Source organism: Chanodichthys erythropterus, chromosome 12 (genome assembly GCF_024489055.1).
Source record: "Chanodichthys erythropterus isolate Z2021 chromosome 12, ASM2448905v1, whole genome shotgun sequence".
Taxonomy (NCBI): Eukaryota; Metazoa; Chordata; class Actinopteri; order Cypriniformes; family Xenocyprididae; genus Chanodichthys; species Chanodichthys erythropterus.
The window spans coordinates 41,505,911-41,527,238 of NC_090232.1; the positions used below are offsets into that span (position 1 = coordinate 41,505,911).

The 21,328-nt window shown below is 35.8% G+C and overlaps 1 protein-coding gene across 2 annotated transcripts; it reads left to right on the forward strand.

The window, feature by feature from the left end:
• Positions 1-399: 399 nt before the first annotated feature.
• On the forward strand, positions 400-6,661 carry srd5a2a (steroid-5-alpha-reductase, alpha polypeptide 2a). 2 transcript variants are annotated; one of them, XM_067404622.1, is made up of 5 exons: positions 400-707; positions 2,923-3,086; positions 3,473-3,574; positions 5,946-6,160; positions 6,523-6,661. In XM_067404622.1, the coding sequence occupies exons 1-5, from the start codon at positions 433-435 to the stop codon at positions 6,541-6,543; spliced, it is 777 nt and encodes a 258-aa protein (XP_067260723.1). In that variant the 5' UTR covers positions 400-432; the 3' UTR covers positions 6,544-6,661. The 2 variants fall into 2 exon arrangements, with proteins under 2 accessions (XP_067260723.1, XP_067260724.1); XM_067404623.1 differs by having other exon boundaries at positions 5,946-6,096; positions 6,523-6,658.
• The last annotated feature ends 14,667 nt before the right edge of the window (positions 6,662-21,328 follow it).

A 21,328-nucleotide genomic window follows, 5' to 3' on the forward strand; every position in this document is an offset into this window, starting at 1 on the left:
CAAAATTGCAAAAAAAAGTCCCAGATTATATGACTGCAAATGAAGGGTAAAAAAAAATCTATCACTGCAGTGGTACTCTTTAAAAAGCTATATCCCTTTGTATCTTATTTACCCCTAAAAGGTGCATATTAGTACCCTAAATTATACATATTTTGAAAGAGTAAGGGTATTGCCCCAGTGACAGCTTTTGTCCTTTTTTCTGAGAGCGTACCAATGGATTTCATTAGTTCTTTCAGAAAATGCAGGAGCATTGGACAACTCACAGGATCCCAGCTTCTCAGTGTGTGATAGCCATCACTCATTGACTTCAGATGTTTATTTGCTCTTGTAGAACCAATAAAATGTGGTGGGAGGGTTTTACATGAGGCTGGGTTCCTACAAAACAGTGAGAAGGACACACTGCAGAGCATTGAGAAACCTAACAAAGCAGCAATGATTTGCCAGGAAAACACTATTCACTATGGCAGCTGGGCTTTTGTAGTCGGTGGATTACTTTACCTCCTGCGGCAAATGACAACGCACACGCCGTACGGACGTTACGTGGACACAAAATCTCCTGGGATTATGGTTCCAGCCAGGGCAGGCTGGTTTATTCAGGAACTTCCTTCATTCCTCGTTCCTGTGCTGTTGTTTTTAACGACAGAAAGTTTGCCAGGGATAGGAAGGCATTTACTGCTCTGGACCTTTTGCTTGCACTACTTTCAGAGGTAATAACATTTCACATATAGATTAATGCATTAATGTCAACAATATTAACAAGCACAACATTTTAATACAGACAAGGAAATTGAATGTGAGAAGCATTTTGTCGGTTACTGAAACATAATATTGGCCATTTAAATTAAACAAGAATGCACTTGCCTACATGTATCAGATTACTCAACTGGTTTTGTAATGTTTTTCAGTTTTGGGATAGGAAAGTGCATGAAGTATAATCACTATCAAAGTCTTCATGTCCAAATAAGTTGTAAAATGCACTGAGAGTATAAGTAATGGGTGAAAATCTTAAAAGTAAATTAAAAGATAAAAAGATTTTATAACAGTCAAGCAATTGAAGATACTGTTATAATCTGTTATTGACCACATTTACACTGCAGTGACTATAATTCAAATATCCTGCTTTAGTGGGTATAATTTCAGCATCATTTGGCAAATAAAACATTGGGCAAATAAAAAAAGGAAGTCGTGATAACCTGCGCAGATGTACTTTGTACTTTGGAAGTCTAAAGTACAAACTATCAAACATAATACTTTAGTATAAGCAGTACAGTTAGTCAAGTTACATGTTAAATGTGTATGTTTTTAGACAGTTTTTCTAGATAACTGTGTACAAGCAGAAGTAGCTTCTTTTTCAGTTAAAGTTCAGTAGAATGGAAAGGAAGGGAACATGTTTTGTAACAGCACCATTGAGGAAATGAGGTCAACTGTCTTCTTCTCATAGCACAGCATCAAAGGCAAATATCACATTCACATCTTTTTGTCACACGTGAAGCAATGACTACTGCTGCTTTCACATGAAGATGGATGTGAATAATAAACAATCCAATTTATTTGTTTATTTATTTTTAAATGCACATCCTCATTAACTTGGCCAGCTGGAAGAATACAGTTTTTTTTTATCCTGATCTGAGCCAAAGACTATAGCTATAGAAAGACTATTCACTCCTATTAGTTATGAATGTGAGAAACTGCAATGCAGAATATGCAAGTACAGGTCTCTGCAGGACATTAATGATTGATGGGTGAGGCCACAATACGTCCCGTCTTCTGAGTAAAAGAGCCAATCGCTGATTGATAAAGTCATTGCATCACTGTAGCTGCAGTTAGAGGCTCCGGTTTCCATAGAAACCTGAGCCTCTCGCATAGGACCGCTCATACATTTTTTATAGTCTATGGCTCACATGCATTGGCTTGTCTAGCCTGAAAAAATAAGCTTTTTAATCTTTGAAATGCCTCTTGGGCATTCAAGTGCAGCTCCAATCTCTTTGAATGGGGAAACATCAAATTCTCCAAAGCTGTTTGCCAAGCTTTCGATTAAATTTCATATTTGAAATCACCAATGAAATCTGACAACAGCTGTCTCTTATTAAATTTGTTTCTAAAAGCTTGAATCATTACAAAATAATATATTTTTTCAGCCTGGATCAAGCTAAATGTGCATCCCATGTGTCTCGTTTCGGAGGCGCGCTTCTGACTGTTTCTATAGGAACCGGAGCTTCTGACTAGTGTGGGCAGATCAATATGAAGTATTGATATATCGATAATAAATGTTAAGTGGGTATCATAACCCATTTTACTCTAAGTAATTCAGTAATTGAATAAATATTAAAATCTATAAGTTCATATTAGAGGTATCGGTATCGATATTGGCGATATTGGCCTTGAAAGCATCGGTATCGTATCGAAAACAAAATAAGTGATATCGCCCATCCCTACTTCTAATGGCCGCTGCAGTGACGCGATGACTTTACCAATTGATATTTACCAATCGATATACGATATTTAGAAGGCGGGACTTATTCCGCCATATTGCGCGTTGCACTTTCTCCCATTCAAAACGATACATCTTGTCTTATTCTATAGTCTTTGACTGGCAGTATCTTACTGAAACTTAATGCATAACATAACTGCACTTGCATTCAATTAAACCAACCAGATTTCTTGCATGCTTATTGCCCACAAATCTATTTTAAGCCACATATCTGCTGAGAAGATCTTATTTACAGGAAATGCCACCGTGCTATATCAGTCTTATCAATTCAAATCTCTTAACATAAGATTTTTCTAAACATATCCTGGAAGTCTGTGCTGATACAGCACAATAGAGTAGAGTCACATCCCAGCTGAAATAAACATCCTTCAGGAATGAAGGAAAATCACTTTTGTGGCGACTGTTTCATCACAACCTTTGCTGTTCTGCAGGACCTTTGTGTACTCCTTACTGACCAAAGGCAGACCGTCTCCTCTCCACATTGTGGTGAGTGCGGTCATCTTCTGCTGTGTGAATGGCTTTCTGCAGGGTCACTATATGCTCCACTGCACTCAGTACCACACCGAATGGCACAGAGACACACGCTTCATAACTGGTACATGGTGCTAATAGACCATTAGATCCTTTGGTCCCACTTTATATTAAATGCCTTTATTTAAATTAATTATTTGACACAATGCGTTTTACATTGTACTTATATTTTTAAAAAAAATACCTGCATGCAATTACGTCTATAATTACCCCTTAACACTCCCTTACCACCAAACCTCTCCTAACCTGACCCATATCCACCTCAATAGCAGCACAAGTGTTTGCAATACAACATGAACACAATAAGTGCATCTACATTTTTGTGCAAGTGAAAACACCTAATATAAAGTGTGACCAATCTTTTTTGATAAACTACGCGATTCATTTGAATGGTGCTGTTTAATTGGTTACAGATCATAAAAACACAGATGAAATGAATGTTTCTTCCAGGTGTGTTGATGTTTTTCTCTGGAATGGCCATCAACATCCACAGTGACTATATTTTACGAAACCTGAGGAAACCAGGAGAGGTCAGCTATAAAATACCTAGAGGTCAGTATTAGATTATGATTAACTCAGCTGTGTTAAGGTCAAACTGATTTATGAATTAATGTGGGGAAAAGTATGAAAAAAAATAAATAAATAAATAAATCTAATTAAAACTTAATTGCACAAGTTATTTTATATATACTTACATTAATTAAATTAACAATAAATAAAAATGTATTCAATTTAAATAAAAAATAGTAATATAAAATATTTTTCTTATAAAATAAACATATATATATATATATATATATATATATATATATATATATATATATAAAATTATTTTAAAATTTATATAAAAAATACTAAATAGAAATATAGTTATAAAAGAATATATATATATATATATATATATATATATATATATATATATATATATATATATATATATATATATATAAATTATTTTAAAATTATTTCTTGTAAAAGAAAGTCATATATATATTAGTGCTGGGCAACGATTAAATATTTTAATCGTGATTAATCACATGATTTTTCTGCGATTAATCGCGATTAATCGCAGCATGCGCAAAATTCAATAATGAAATCAAAAGTAGTGTATTGCGTAATTTTATTCTTTCAAAGTACTGCTGTATGAACAAAAGTGCAATAGAGAATACGAACCGACGTCACACCTCGTTGCATGCCGGGGCAGCGCCGCCATTTTGACAGGGTCGCCCTCTATTACTCGTACTGAAATTAATACGGATTCTTCCTTACCTTTTGTTTTGTTTCTGCCATTAAGTGGAACGTTAACATTTTTAATAGTATCGTTTGCATGGAATAGAAGCTATTTTATCGCATCGCATGATCATTTTATTTATTTTTTCACTGAAGTTTTGTAGGATTTCGTTTACAGTGTTGATCTGTTTACCGTGTCGCACGCTGGACGCTCACTGCTGCTTCAGCCATCATATGAATATCATCGTATGAATATCCAAATAAATCTATGTAATTAACACACTGAGAAAAGTCGATTCATTTATTTGTTGGAAACGTTTAAATGGTGCTTATACGAGCATATTGAGTAGGCCTACAATTGTTGTCATTGTAATTCCCCTTTTCCATGATCACAGATGAGGAGAATCAGAGATTATGGGTCAAATTCAGCGGACAGACGGACACGAACACACTGTATTTTTATATTTATTTTAACAAATGACAACCACACTAAGCTACCTTTATAAAACCGTTATGAAGAAAATTTATAAAATGGTTACATTTTAAGTGATACTGAAAGTTTATATTTTGGTGTCATCCGTTTTTCTGCATGTGCTTTATTTGTAAATAGAATTTGGTATCTTTAATATCAGTCTAAGTGCATTAAGCGTTTTCTTGAGATGACACGAGAGGAAACCGTTTAAGATATAAATGTGCTGCATTCATATTTTGGGCTCATTTGTTTATCTCCACACAGTATGCTTTAATAAACATGTACAGAATTGTTGGTCACATGAAGCGTTTGTTAAGCATTTGAATGTCCCCGTCAAGTTCTGCTAATTCACGAGCGCAGTGAGAGTCAGACTCGCAAAGGTAATGTTAATTATTAAACCAAACGAAATCAAAACGTTCAAAAACACTTAGCAATTTGATTCTTTTATTGAGTGATAAGCATTGGGTACCTTTTTCCATTTTTCTGTCCGCACCAGATATTTTCTTTTTCGCGCTGGCACACAACAAATGCTTTCATTGGTTGAGACGCGTGGTTGAGTCGGCGTTAATTAATTAATGCGTTAACGCGATAAAAACGCGTTAACTTGCCCAGCCCTAATATATATATACATATATTAAAATGTAATATTTAAATTGATTTATATTTAAAATGTATTAAATTATTAAATTTAAATAAAAATGAATACATTATATTTCTTATAAAATAAATGTGTATTATGCATATATATAATTGTTTTAAATTTTATATATATATATATATATATATATATATATATATATATATATATATATATATATATATATATATATATAAAATAATGGAACTAGATTTATAAAAGAATATCTACTATATCTATACAAAATTACATATACCTGTATATAAATATATATGCATATATATATATATACATATATATATATATATATATATAAAATTTCTTTATAATACATAATAGTGTATTTATAAAATGATAAATATAATTTAATTTATAATCATTTTTTGCATATTAACAATGTATAATCTTATAATAATTATAAATAAAAAACAATATTATGCATACATCTTTTTTTCTTTATTTTGATTTTGGAGTGAAATATGACTCAGACGTGTTTTTAAAAAGGTTTCTTGAGATTTCTCTGAGTGGGACTGAACTTATTTCTTATTCAATTGTACATTAAACATCTGCATGGTTTTCTTTAGGAGGAATGTTTGAGTTGGTCTCTGGTGCAAACTTCTTTGGGGAGATCATTGAATGGTGTGGGTACGCTGTGGCCAGCTGGTCCTTTCCTGCTTTCTCCTTTGCTCTGTTCACCATCTGCTCCATTGGGCCACGTGCCTACCACCATCACAGGTGCTCCAACAACTCCAAAACTTTCTTCCTAAATCCAGTCAGTGCCCTACGGTGGCACACTCAGGTGTGAAGGCTGTTCCAAAATGTTGCCTTCTAAAGATATCTGCTTTTGGCTATTGATTATAGTGTTTTATAATTATTTATTTTAAACATTGATAATATTATATTATAATAAACCATTCATTCAAAGCCAAAAAATATTGATAAAAGGCTTAATTTAAATATTTATACTCATATTTATTAGCGTACATGACATTAGAATAACATTTATATGGTGACTGACTTTTTAAATCAGTCGAGAATCCTTCATCTCGCACACAAAGTTTCATTATGAATTATGATAAAATTATAGTAAAGTAATAAAGGTTTATGTCTTTATCTTATGCTAACAACCTGGAAGTAAATGTCTGCTCATCTTCTTCACAGGTATTACTTGGAGAAATTTAAAGATTACCCCAAATCAAGAAAGGCTGTGATCCCTTTCCTGCTATAATAAAGTCAGCAGCAACAAAATCTTAAAAGGGAAAAACAAAGTTTCCAGCTCATGAAAACAAGTTGAAGCCCCGAGCTAAACAAGAACTGCAGTGCTGATGTTGTTACCACATGTTCTGCTCACACACAAATATCACACAAGGGGACATTACTAATGTTTTGTATTTATTTTTTTAAATACACCATTAAAACCTATGTTTACATCTGTACAGTGGAGAATGATCATTTATATACATATTCCCATTTGAGCACAGACTTGTCATAAATCAATCCATCAGTCATAAATGATTATAACCGGTCAAGTGTCACTGGTGCTCAAACATTAAACGCAAACTGAGCAAAGCTGCTGTTCAAAGTCCACCGAAGCGTTTCGTTGAATGTGGTCAATATGAAGCACTCAGTAAATGCTTCATGGCGACAGATTAAACTTCAGAATTAAAATGAAAATTTAATTACTTTCAAATGATTTGTGCATCAGAAACAGAGTGTGTAATTTTCATTTGTCACCAGACAGACAACAAAGCACTTGTATTAACTGTGATAAACCACACACAACCGCCATCATTTGCTGTTACTCCTCTGAAGCAGTTTTGCTCTTGATCTGCCGTTCTGTGCGCACCGAACTCTTCATCGCCTTCTGCAGGAGCCATGTGCCGAAATGGATACCAGCAAACGCACCACCTGCAACCCAAAACCAATTCTTCCTTAGCCAGCTCTGGTTTCTCATCTTCTCTGTCCTCGTTGTACACTAATGTCTTCAGAAGAGGACCTGCAAATGCAAATGGTTAGGAAAGAAAAGGCTAATCAATAAAAGTGTTATCTTCAGTTATTTGCATAAAGTCGAACTCTGTCACAAACAGTTGCTGAAAATGAATGACTTCAGGCACTTTATCACTAAGAAATTCTACGAAAGCTACTTATGTCAGGCTGTCAAGAAGCATTTCATTGATTGGACATCCTGTTACTGAATGTGCTAAACAAGTTGAACAACAGAATGAACTGGGATGTGGCGCTCATGAACTGACTCAATAAATGACGTTTGCTTAGTCTTTCCTGCTCAACAAGAAGTGGGTCTAATCTCTAATTTACGAATATCTAAAAAGGTTAACTCAATTTATATCAGCTCATTTAGTCATTATATTTTGATGAAAGTAAAACCCACTATATCAAAAGTCTTATGGTAGATGTGCAAATTTTAAATGGGGAAAAAAAATGCATCAAACCTTTTTACTTGAATGATTCTTATTTTTAAATGTATTATTGAGTGAAAGATGACAGTCAATATTCTCTCTTTGTAAATAAAACTTAAAATAAATGAAAATTATATTAAATGATAATAAAATTAAACATTTTATATAACAAATATTTACATATTTATATAATTAAACATTCAATGATATTACGCAGCGTCTCTCACATACGTCTCCATGGTTGCAAGGCACGTTCCCTGTGCAAGCAGGGGCTCACAGGCGCTGCGTAATATCATTGCACTGCTGCAGCCATGATACGACAGCAAAGTTCCTTGATTATACGCCTGAATGAGAGTATAGTTCCTAGCCATATCAGCCTAGAAAATCGCAACTTTTCATTTTCCGTCGGTCTTAGTACACGGTTTAACTACAGAAGAGTCAAGTTTTAAATAGGAAAAATATCAAAACTCTTTGGTCATTTTTAAGCGTGATGCTAACGGTCTAATCAGATTCAATGAACTATGCTGATCCCACAGTAGCTGCACGAATCTCAAGCTGTCTGGCAGACATCTCGGCATGGATGAAAGAACATCATCTACAGCTCAACCTGGCTAAGACTGAGCTTCTCGTCTTCCCTGCCAATCCGACTCTAAATCATGATTTCAGCATCCAGCTAGGTACATCCTCAATTACCCCGTCAAATTCGGCCAGAAATCTTGGAGTAATCTTTGATGATCAACTGACCTTCAAAGACCACATTGCAAAGACAGCTCGGTCATGCAGATTTGCACTATACAACATCAGGAAAATCAGGCCCTTTCTAACAGAACATGCAACACAACTTCTGGTCCAGGCTCTGGTCATTTCTAGGCTCAATCAAGCCTCTACAAATGATTCAGAACGCAGCAGCACGTCTCGTCTTCAACGAGCCCAAAAGAGCCCACGTCACGCCTCTCTTCATCTCTCTTCACTGGCTACCACTTGTTGCTTGCATCAAATTCAAGGCGTTGATGCTTGCTTACAGATCCACCACAGGCTCAGCACCCTCCTACTTCCACTCACTCTTACGAGTCTACACTCCTACCAGAAACCTGCGCTCATTAAAGGAGCGAAGGCTTGTGGTACCATCACAGAGAGGCACAAAATCACTTTCCAGAACGTTCTTGTTCACTTGCTGGTGGAACGATCTTCCTGCCTTCATCCGGAATGCGGAATCCCTGGCAATATTCAAAAGACAGCTGAAAACCCATCTCTTTTGTGAGCACTTAACCTCATCTTAAATAAAAAATAAAAAAAAAACCTTATTCCTATCCTTTCACTTCCTCTAATCCCTCTCTATTGTATTTTAGGATAATCTGAGCACTGCCTATAACTTGTATTGTGAGCACTTCTTGTCTATTTGCCTCGTCATGACGACTCGCTTGTTGTATTCCTCACTTGTAAGTCGCTTTGGACAAAAGCGTCTGCCAAATAAATAAATGTAAATGTAAAATATATATATATATATATATATATAACACACACACCGATCAGGCATAACATTATGAGCACTGACAGGTGAAGTGAATAACACTGATTATCTCTTCATCATGGCAGCTGTTAGTGTGTGGGATATATTGGGCAGCAAGTGAACATTTTTTCCTCAAAGTTGATGTTAGAAGCAGGAAAAATGGGCAAGCATCAGGATTTGAGCGAGTTTGACAAGGACCAAACTACAGCTCTTGTGGGGTGTTCCCGGTCTGCAGTGGTCAGTATCTATCAAAAGTGGTCCGAGTAAGGAACAGTGGTGAACCGGCGACAGGGTCATGGACGGCCAAGGCTCATTGATGCACGTGGGGAGCGAAGGCTGGCCCGTGTGATCCGATCCAACAGACGAGCTACTGTAGCTCAAACTGCTCAAGAAGTTAATGCTGGTTCTGATAGAAAGGTGTCAGAATACACAGTGCATCAGTTTGTTGTGTATGGAGCTGCATAGCTGCAGACCAGTCAGGGTTCCCATGCTGACCCCTGTCCACCGCCAAAAGAGCCAACAGAGAGCATCAGAACTGGACCACGGAGCAATGGAAGAAGGTGGCCTGGTCTGATGAATCACATTTTCTTTTACATCAAGTGGATGGCCCTGTGCGTCACTTACCTGGGGAACACATGGCACCAGGATGCATTATGGGAAGAAGGCAAGCTGGCAGAGGCAGTGTGATGCTTTGTGCAATGTTCTGCTGGGAAAACTTGAATCCTGCCATCCATGTGGATGTTACACGTACCACCTACCTAAGCATTGTTGCAGACCATGTACACCCTTTCATGGAAACAGTATTCCCTGGTGGCTCTGGCCTCTTTCAGCAGGATAATCCGCTCTGCCACAAGTTTGAGGAGCACAATAACGAGTTTGAGGTGTTGATTGGCCTCCAAATTCCCCAGATCTCAATCCAATCGAGCAACTTTGGGATGTGCTGAACAAACAAGTCCGATCCATGGAGGCTCCACCTCACAACTTACAGGACTTAAAGGATCTGCTGCTAACATCTTGGTGCAGATACCACAGCACACCTTCAGGGGTCTGGAGGAGTCCATGCCTCGATGGGTCAGGGCTGTATTACACAATATTAGGAAGGTGGTCATAATGAACGGTGTTTAGACATGCTATGGGATTTTTGCCTTGTATAAATAGTGAAGTGCCATCATAAAAATTGCACACACTGCACGCTTTGACCAAAACTGACGTTATCAAGAAAATCCTGTAAACTTCACAGATAAGATTAAACACACGTTTCATCAGAGGAAAGAGCAGCATGATTTCATACTCTTTTGTAAACTAGAAATAGTGACAGGAACTCAAGTGACTGATAACAAATTGCACACACTTATGTGTGAGTCAGTTAAAATGAATTCATTATTTACTCGCTCATCTCTTTCCAAAACTGTATGACTTTGTTACTTGCATGGGAAACAAAAACTTTGAAGAATATTTTTGCAGCACAATGACAGTTAGAGTTCAAGGTTGCGGTGACAGAAACACTTCTCAGGGTGAGTAATTAATGACAGAATTATCAGTATGAACTATCAGTTAACGTAAAACATATAATCCCACCTTGAGCAGCAGCTGCAGTTACTCCTTGGCTTTGGTCTCTCTCCTTTTACTCTTCTCGGGTAGAGGAGGCAGAGGCGGCGGGGACGGAGCGATATATGACACGATGCCCGGCTCGGGAATATATTCCTCCCTGCTCTTCTTCAGCAGTGGATTGGATTTGATCGAGTACCAACCCCAGTGAACCAACCCAAGGCCAGAGCCCATAACAATCAGCACTTTATAGTTATGCCAAAAGCTCCGGAGCTTACTCATGTCTATAGACACCAAAAGACATGAAACACATGAATAAACTAAAGCCAGACCAGTGGGAAGATACGGTTAAATTAAGGAGTTGACATCACATTCATTGCAGTTAAAAAGAAGAGTGACAACTTGCCCGGGTCTTTCCTCCTTCTCTTACTTGTATGTGTTAAGTAACGTTAATCGTTTCATACACTTTAGAAACAGTAATATTGTATAACGGTCTCGTTTATCTACAATATATATATATATATATATATACACTACTATATTTAGAAGTAAATACGCTGGCTGATAAATGAAATATCTGTAGATGATAAAGTGTTAAATGCGCGTATTATTTAATATTATTCACTCACCTTCAGCCTTTTGCTTTTACTCAGGCCGCCACCATTTTGGGTCCTGGCGATAGATGCTTAGGTAGCCGAGAACTGTCCTGCCTAAAAATATAAATTACAAATCTATCCATTTAAATTTATATATAAGTCATAGGAAGCATTTCCTTACTAAAGTTGCTTTTAGGTCGCTCATTTGGGTTTTGTATTACACTATTATTTAAAAAAAAAAAAAAAAAAAAAAAAAAAAAAACTACTTCAAGACAAATTATAAATTAATGAAATTTCTTTCTCTACTAAAGGATTAGTTCACTTTCAAACTAAAATTTCCTGATAATTTACTCACCCCCATGTAACCAAAGATGTTTATGTCTTTCTTTCTTCAGTCGAAAAGAAATTAAGGTTTTTGATGAAAACATTCCAGGTTTTTTCTTCTTATAATAGATTTTAATGGACTCCAAATGGTTGAAGGTCAAAATAACAGTTTCATTGCAGCTTCAAAGGGTTTTAAATGATACCAGATGAGGAATAAGGGTCTTATCTAGGGAAACAATTGGTCATTTTCTAAAAAATAAAAATAAAAATCTTTATACATTTTAACCATAAACGCTCGTCTTGAACTAGCTCTCTTCTTCTTCTTCTCTATTAGAATTCCAGCAGTGTAGATGCTGCTAAGTGTATTACTGCCCTCCACAGGTCAAAGTTTGAACTAAATTGTCATATACAATATGCTAGTGCAAGTATATAACAATTACTTCAAACTTTGACCTGTGGAGGGCAGTAATACACTTAGCAGTGTCTACACTGCAGGAATAAGAGAAGAAGCAGAAAAGAGCTAGTTCAAGATGAGCATTTATGTTTAAAAGTATATAATTATTATTTTTTTTTGTTTGTTTTTAAGAAAATGGCAGATCGTTTCGCTAGATAAGAAACTTATTCCTCGTCTGGGGTCGTGTAGACTTTAACCATTTGGAGTCCATTGAAGTCACTATAAGGAGAATAATCCTGGAATGTTTTCATCAAAAACCTTAATTTCTTTTCGACTGAAGAAAGACATGGACATCTTTGATGACATGAGGGTGAGTAAATTATCATAAAATTTTAATTTGAAAGTGAACTAATCCTTTAATAGTAATAATAGTTGGCGTGACTTTTTTACACAAATGTAGATTTATTAAAGCTGCTCCAAATTTTGATTTTATCCTTAAAGTAATGCTTTAAACTCTCAAATTACAGGACTTTTTTTTTTTTTACTTTTTCATGTGGTGTAATTTTAGTGGTTCAAGAGAAAATCAATCAAACTGTTTTCATTTGGGGAAAAATTGGCACGCCTATGAAGCACCAGCAGAGGGAGCTACTCACATATAGTTTAGCCTTATTTAAGCATGTCAGTGATCACAGGATTACTCTTGCACATTAAAAGTGAAGAGCAATAGTTTGGATGGGAATACTAGTGAACTGCTTACAACATATGATGCAGTATCCTATACAGTGAGTAACGTGTTTCAGGTTATTGTGTGAACTATGAATTCGTTTTAAGTTAGTCAAAGCCAAAACTGTGGCTTTGACATGACACTATCTGAAAACAAAGTTGACTGTCTGTTTTACAATCTCTGTGTGTTTCTCAGTGTCTCATTCCTGTGTAACAACATGTTGCTGCATTTTGCTCTGCACAGATGTTTCATAAACATACATGTAATGGTATATATACCTGACATGGAAGACAGAGCATTTGAGTTTTACTGTGTTATGCTGTTTGTATTATAGTCTGCAACTATCTTTTATAATGCCCGGAATGTGCAGCATCTGGGTCTTATCTGTTTAAAGACACTAATGATAGGGTGTGGAGCTTTCGGAGGATTTGATACTCCAACATTAAATGCAAGATCGTTCCACACAGTTCCGATCCACTGACATGACTGTAGGAATTACAGGAAAACTCAATCGCAACTGATTTCAACTCTTTTACAATGTAGGAACATCTTCAAGCAGCTCTTTTGGTTCCCAGAACGTTTGGTAAACACTAGTTCTTGGTTTTCAGAATGTTCCCAGTATGTTTGGAAAAGAGCTGCGTGAAGATTTATCAAAATGTAACTTTTGTGTTCCACAGAAAAAAAACCCCACAACCTATGTGTTGGGAATGACATGAGTGTGAGAAAATAATGCAGAATTTTCATTTCTGGGTGAACTCTTCCATTAACGTGTCCATAAATCCAATCCTCTGAGCTTTGTGTGTGAAGTGGGACTGAAATATCCTTCACAATGCAGCATTCCCACTCATTTCGACACCAGGCTTTCTCTCTAATTAGCATGTGTGGTAAACACGCTGCATTTGTTAAAACAGGCCAGAGTCTCTGCAGTTCCCATGAGAATTTGCCCTCACACACATACTGTAACTCCACAAGTAATCCCACCAAGAGCATGCCAGGTTCCCCCACAGTGTGTCGAGACGACATATATACCAACTAGATTACTATAAGACGCTAAATAAAGATTAATGAGAGGGAGTGTCTGTCTCAGTTTTGGTTTGTAGCCTTCATTCACGTCTCAGATTCACAGAAACAGACAGTAGTAATGGATCACTAAAAAGTCACTTCACAGAAAACATGTCAGACTCATTCCCTGTATTAAGATGATTTCCACCTCTCTTCAAACAGTTGCCAGTCTTCCCATGCAGTGAGGAGACTGAGAAAGAGACATGGCAGGTTTTGAAGGAATGACAGAGGCTAAAGAGCTCAGGGCTATATGGCAGCCATCTATCACACACATGCACGCAATTAGTGTGGGAAAACTAGTTTGTGTTACAATGACATGCCTAAAGTACCCCCCCCCCCCAACACAAACACATCCATGCAAATCCTCAAATCAGCATCAGTCTGGGCTTGTGCGGACACAGAGATCCTGTTTACACCTGCTATGGACAACCAATATAAGAAACCAACATAAGAAAAAATCATAATTATGACATAAAAAGTCAAAATTATGAGATACTAAGTAATGATTATGAAATAAAAAGTCTGAACTATGACATACTCATATTTATTATCTCATAATTATTACATAAAAAGTATAAATAATTATTATCATATAATTTTGACATAAAAAGTCATAATTAAAACAAAAAAAAAAATCTATTTTTGTTAAGTTGTTTCAATTAAGTTGGACCAACTCAATTTAATTAAGTTTTAGGCAAATAATTGAATTAAGTTTTGGGCAAATTAAATTAAGTTGGTCAAACTCAAGTTAATTAAGTTTTAGGCAAATTATTTAATTATGTTTTGGGCAAATTAAATTAAGTTGGTCCAACTCAATTTTATTAAGTTTTAGACAAATTAAATTAAGTTGGTCCAACTCAATTTTATTAAGTTTTGGGCAAATTAAATTAAGTTGGTCCAACTGAATTTTATTAAGTTTTGGACAAATTAAATTAAGTTGGTCAAACTCAATTTAATTAAGTTTCGGACAAATTAAATTAAGTTTGTCAAACTCAGTTTTTTGGCAAATTAAATTAAATTAAACTGATATATACAGAGTACTCTGCGGCGGGTCCTACCAGTCTGGTCTGAAATAGTCTGAATATAAACACTTATTATAAGTGTACCATAATGATTCAGGATAAGACCAAAAAAATGGATTCATGTTGTACATTCTCAATATATATTTTTTGTAAATTTTGAACACAAAGCTGCTGTCCGCAACTTTTTTTTTAAGTTTTGGGCAAATTAAATTAAGTTGGTCCAACTTAATTTTATTAAGTTTTAGGCAAATTAAATTAAGTTGGTCAAACTCAAATCAATTAAGTTTTGGGCAAATTAAATTAAGTTGCTCCAACTGAATTTAATTAAGTTTTGGACAAATTAAATTCAGTTGGAGCAACTTAATTTAATTAAGTTTTGGACAAATTAAATTAAGTTGGTCAAACTCAAATCAATTAAATTGACTGGTACTTTGCATGTTTCTGCTCATTTGCCTCTTCCATCCGGCCTACTAATGATCTAATGAACTAACTAATGATCATGTCTGTGTGTTGTGGGAACTTTTTGCCCAGGTCAACTTTCAACATGCCATTCAGAGAGGTGTTTTAGCACCTTGTTTTAGCATGTACCTAGTGTTTCTCTCCAGCTTTCCCAAAACGGATGGACTTTATGGGGCACAGTTGTTTTTTTCTGGTATTTATGGTTATTGCTTTACAGCAACTGCCCTGGGCACATTAAAATAATTAATTACGCTATTAATTTGCATAGTGTTTTTCCAATGTTTTGCTATTATAGTGGTATCATGGATTTGGTATTTGGTAAAAGCAAACTGTGGTGGGATGCTTTACTTGTCACTTAAACAGTCTCTTAAAAACATATCTATTAAAAACATGTTATTCACAGTCAAGTCTTGTGTAAAATACATGTACACTTGTTGTGGTTTGTCAGAAATGTTGCGTTACTATTACTTCACCTCATTTTCATATTGACTACCACTTTTGAAGGTGGTAGCCTCCAGGTTACATCCCTATGAAGAAATTAAGTGTGTTTGTGTCTGCCAGGGTGTGTTGTGTGAGTGCAACACCTGGTACTGTAGCTTCTCTATTATTACTTCAATAGGCTTTACGGCAATTTCCTAGATGACAGTAACAATTTACACCCATTAGTGCAAGACCTTTCCCCTCTCTCACCCACGCTTCACTCTTTTTTTCCTCTCTGACTCATTCCCAGGAAATTTTAAGAGGAAACATGCATCTTTTCCTTGACCTACAGCACACACACACACGTTTTATAGGGATTTTATACTGTACAAACTGTATATTCTATCCCCTAACCCTAAACACAACCCCCACAGAAAACATTCTGGATTTTTACATTCTCCCCCAGAACACATGAACTATATCTCAGCACTGACACACCCAGTAGATTTACCTGTAACTGCAGATGTATCTAAACTGAGATAACAGTGTGTGTGTTTGATGGACACACCTTATTCCAGTAGCATGTGATGTAACAAAGGGTGCACTGATAATGTCGTCAAAGGTAGAGGTGGTATTTGTTTGACAGGTACTAATAAATCGTAGTCAAATGACTCTCTGCTGTTCTGGGAACTTAACATCACTGCTTGACTAAAACATGTTTTATCATCACATAATTTTTTGCATTTGCATTAAAAAAAAAAAAAAAACTTTTCTCCCTCACAAATACCTCAGAAATTAATATACGTGTGGATATGCATGTATGACAACTGCTGAGGCGATGCAGTGTATGTATGAGTGAGTGTGTTCTCAAGTGCTTGGCAGTACATCTGTGAAGCTTGACTTTTGGCCACTTTGTTTTTGAACTTCAGAGGGCCTGAACAGGTCAGACTTTTAGTTTTACTTGTGCCTGACCTACATTCCTCATGCACTGCAATAGCATGTGGTTTGTCAACAGTTTGCACTGTAGGGTAATGAAATACACACAAACAGCCCAGTGGTGAGTCCACAGAGAGACTCTCAGTACCATACTTCACACTTCATCTAAAACACTGCAATGGGATCAACTCTTCCACACTCTTAAAAGTAAAGTTACAGTCTACAATAGTCCCTTCTTGGAGGTTGGTTCACAGAATTTTTTTTTTTTATTTATTTATTTTTGTCTTGATTTCCAGGAAAACAGGGAATGTTCTCAGAACTTTTGCTAACATTCTGGCAAGGTTCTCAAACATTCATCCAGTAACGTTCATAGAATGTTTGTTAAAAGTTATCTGGTTTTTAACTTTAACTTTAACTGGTATTTATGAGCAGGGCTCGACAAGAATAATCGCATGCATCGTTTTCAGGTATGTTCACAAACATGTGGAACATTATATTTTTGACTATTGTTGTAAATTGTGTGAGATTAATTAAAAGTTGTTAAGGATTTGACCACCACCAGAGCACCGGCCTGATACTAATTTGATAAAATTTCAATATTTTCTCAATAATCAGTGTACATATTGATTACTGATTATTATCAGTATAATAATCAGTCTACTATACATTGGATTTTAAACCATGGTAAAGATATTTGTATCCAAATTTCACAGTTCCTCAATTATTTTTGAGTGCTCGATTTCACCAATGACGGTCAGGTTTATTCGGTTACGAGATTTAATGATGTCTGTTTTATTCGGTTATGAGATTTCAGTGACGGCTGGTTTTGTCCGGTTATAATATCTCAATGACGGTTGGTTTTGTTCCATTACGAGATTTCAGTGCCACTCGGTTTGGTCCGTTACAATATTTCTATGATGGTTGGGTTTGTTCAGTTACGAGATCTCAATGACAATCAATTTTCAGTGTCAGTCGGTTTTGTTCCTTTATGAAATTTTAAAGACAATCGTTTTTTTTCCCGTTACGATACTTCAATGACAGTCAGGTTTAATCGGTTACAAGATTTTAATGACATCTGTTTTACTCAGTTATGAGATTTCAGTGATGGCTGGTTTTGTCCAGTTGCGTGTTCTCAGTGATGGTAAGTTTGTTCCTTCACAAGATTTCAAAGATTTCAAGTTTGTTTCTTTACGAGATTTCAATGATGGTTGGTTTCATTCCGTCATAAGACTTCAATGACCATCAGTTTTATTCTGTTATGCGATTTCAGTGATGGTCTGTTTTGACCGGCTGTGTGATCTCAATGAAGGTAAGTTTGTTCCTTTACGAGATTTCAAAGACGATTGCTTTTGTTCAGTTATAAGATCTCAATGACAATCAATTTTCAAAGACAGTCAGTTTTGTTCCTTTGTTCTTTTATGAGATTTCTATGATGGTTGGTTTCATTCCGTCACGAGACTCTAATGACCGTCAGGTTTATTCGGTTACAAGAATTCAGTGATGGTCTATTTTGACCAGCTGTGTATCTGAATGTTTGTTTGTAAAGTTTGTTCCTTTACGAGATTTCAAAGACAATCGGTTTTGATCCGTTACGAGTCTTCAATGATGGTCAGGTTTAATCGGTTACAAGATTTTAATGATGTCTGTTTTATTCGGTCATGAGATTTCATTGACGTCCTTTACGAGATTTCAATGATGGTTGGTTTCGTTCTGTCACAAGATTTCAGTGACCGTCAGGTTTATTCGGTTACGTGATTTCAGTGATGGTCTGTTTTGACCGGCTATGTGATCTCAATGATGGTAAGTTTGTTTCTTTACAACCTTTCAAAGACAATCGCTTTTGTTCAGTTACAAGATCTGACAGTCAGTTTTCAAAGACAGTTGGTTTTTGTTCCTTTGTTCTTTTATGAGATGTTCCTTGTGAAAATCTTGTGAAGTTAGTTCCTTCACAAGATTTTAAAGACAATCGGTTTTGTTTCGTTATGAGATTTCAATGATAGTTGGTTTTGTTCTGTTTCAAGACTTCAATGGCAGTCAGGTTTATTCTGTTACGAGATTTTGGTGATGGTTGTTTTCTTCAATGACAGTCTTTATTATTCGGTTACAAGATTTCAGTGACGGACGGTTTTGTCCGGTTATGTAAACTCAATGATGGTAAGTTTGGTCCTTTACGAGATTTCATTGATGGTTGGTTTTGTTCTGTCATGAGACTTCAATGACCATCAGGTTTATTTGGTTATGAGATTTCAGTGATGGTCTGTTTTGACTGGCTATGTGATCTCAATGATAGTAAGTTTGTTCCTTTACAAGGTTTTAAAGTCAATCAGTTTTGTTCCGTTATGAAACTTCAATGGTGGTCAGGTTTAATCGGTTACAAGATTTTAATGACATCTGTTTTACCGGTTATGAGATTTCATTGACGGACGATTTTGTCCGGCTGCCTCAATGACAGTAAGTTTGTTCCTTCGTGAGATTTCAAAGATGGTTGGTTTCATTCCTTTATGAGATGGTCAGGTTTATTTGATTACGAGATTTCAGTGATGGTCTGTTTTGACCGGCTATGTGATCTCAATGATGGTAAGTTTGTTCTTTTACGAGATTTCAAATACAACCGGTTTTGTTTTGCTACGAGATTTCAATGATGGTTGGTTTCAGTCCACTAAGAGACTTCAATGACAGTCAGGTGTATTCTCTTATGAGATTTTAATGACGTCTGTTTTATTCGGTTATGAGATTTCATTTACGGACGATTTTATCTGGCTATCTCAATGACGGTAAGTTTGTTCCTTCACAAGATTTCAATGATGGTTGGTTTCGTTCCATTACGAGACTTCAATGACGGTCAGGTTTATTCAGTTACAAGATTTCAGTAACAGACGTTTTTTCCCGCTATGTGATCTCAATGATGGTCATTTTGTTACTTTATGAAATTTCAAAGACAACCGGTTTTGTTTCGTTACTCGATTTCAATGGTGTTTGGTTTTGTTCTGTTACTAGACTTCAGTAATGGTCAGGTTGATTATTTTATGAGAAGTATACCCAGGGCTTTAGCCTCTTTGTTAGTGTGCCTGCTTCCTATGCCAGCAACCTGGGTTCAAGTCCCACTCAGAGGGGGTGTGAGTAGAACCTAGAGGTTTTATTCAGCTAGTGAAAACTGTGCAGGTAAAGTTGCACTAGAAACTAAGGTCTTTGGTGTTCTGTTAGTGTGCCCGCCTTCCATGTCAGCGACCTGGGTTTGAATCCTGCTTGGAGCGGTTCAGACTGCACAGTTTACAGACATGCATACATTTTTCTGCGGTTAGAAATATTTCATAACAATATATAATCTTTTCAACATAGAAACACTACTGTTCAAAAGTTTAGGGTCAGTAAGTTGTTTTTTTCTTTCTTTTTTGAAAGTAAAATTAATAACTTTATTCAGTAAGTGTTAATCTGATTACAAGTGATAATAAAGGCTTATATTTTTAGAAAAGATTTCTATTTAGAATAAATTCTGTTCTTTTTAACCTTTTATTCATCAATGAATCATGAAAAAAGTATCACAGGTTGACCACAACTATTAAGCAGCACAATGTAAGAATTATTTTTGACCCAGGGTTACACCGTTTTTCAGTACAGTTTATGACTACTGTATGGGGGCGTTGGGCAGTATGTGATGTGTTGACACCCTTTATACAGTACAGCTTATTTCAACTGTACTGGGGCATTAGGACCCACCAGCCTCTCTAACAGCACTTCCCACAGCTACCCAGTCTCCCAGGTGAACATAGGACCAGACTCAAACCTGCTTAGCTTCAGGTTGACCACTGCAGGGCTTCTTAAACAGTTTTCCAACCATAGAACCCCTTACGTGGAAACATAAATCTCAACAATGGTGACATGCTTCAAGCCGCAATGCATTTTATAACAGACTATTATTAAGTTGAAATTAACTACATTACATCTACATGGTCAAAAAACAAACAAACAAACAAAAAAAAACATTGTGTAAGATTACCACTAGATAATGACAATCTCTTCAGCATCAAGTTGTCAACATCACCTGACCACATTTTCCCTTGCTATTTTTGCCACAGCTAACACATTTTCAGCAGCAAGAGAAAAACTAACACTAAAGGTATGTTTACACAACAACGATGTACTAAAAATGGAAAAGTTTTTTCTTTGTACAGATGACAATGTTATCAAAAATCCCCATTTCCATGGATTCGCGCAAATTAATAAAAATGTATTACACATGCCAGACGAGTAGTTGGTGATGTGGCCCGATCCGAGGCTTTTTGCAAATTATTTCTTTGGGGACAGAAACAAGAAAAAAGATTTTTTTCTTATCCCATTGACAGATAATTTTGCTTGTTTTAAGCAAAAACTCACTTAATTTTGATATTTTTTTTCCCAGAAAACAAAAAAATATCTTTATAATACATTTAACTTACATATTAAAAGCATTCAGATTTAAGATTATTTTTAGATATTTAGACTGGAAACAAGACAAAACACTAAACAAGAAAAGCATTTTTTTTAGTGTAATACATTTATATTACTAACCCTTTTA

Excerpts from the sequence above, each read along its gene's own strand:
- srd5a2a (XM_067404622.1), top strand. The coding sequence starts at position 433 with ATGATTTGCCAGGAAAACACTATTCACTATGGCAGCTGGGCTTTTGTA. Across the intron at positions 3,575-5,945 it reads CAGCTATAAAATACCTAGAG|GAGGAATGTTTGAGTTGGTC; the intron begins GTCAGTATTAGA and ends GGTTTTCTTTAG. Across the intron at positions 6,161-6,522 it reads CCCTACGGTGGCACACTCAG|GTATTACTTGGAGAAATTTA; the intron begins GTGTGAAGGCTG and ends TCTTCTTCACAG.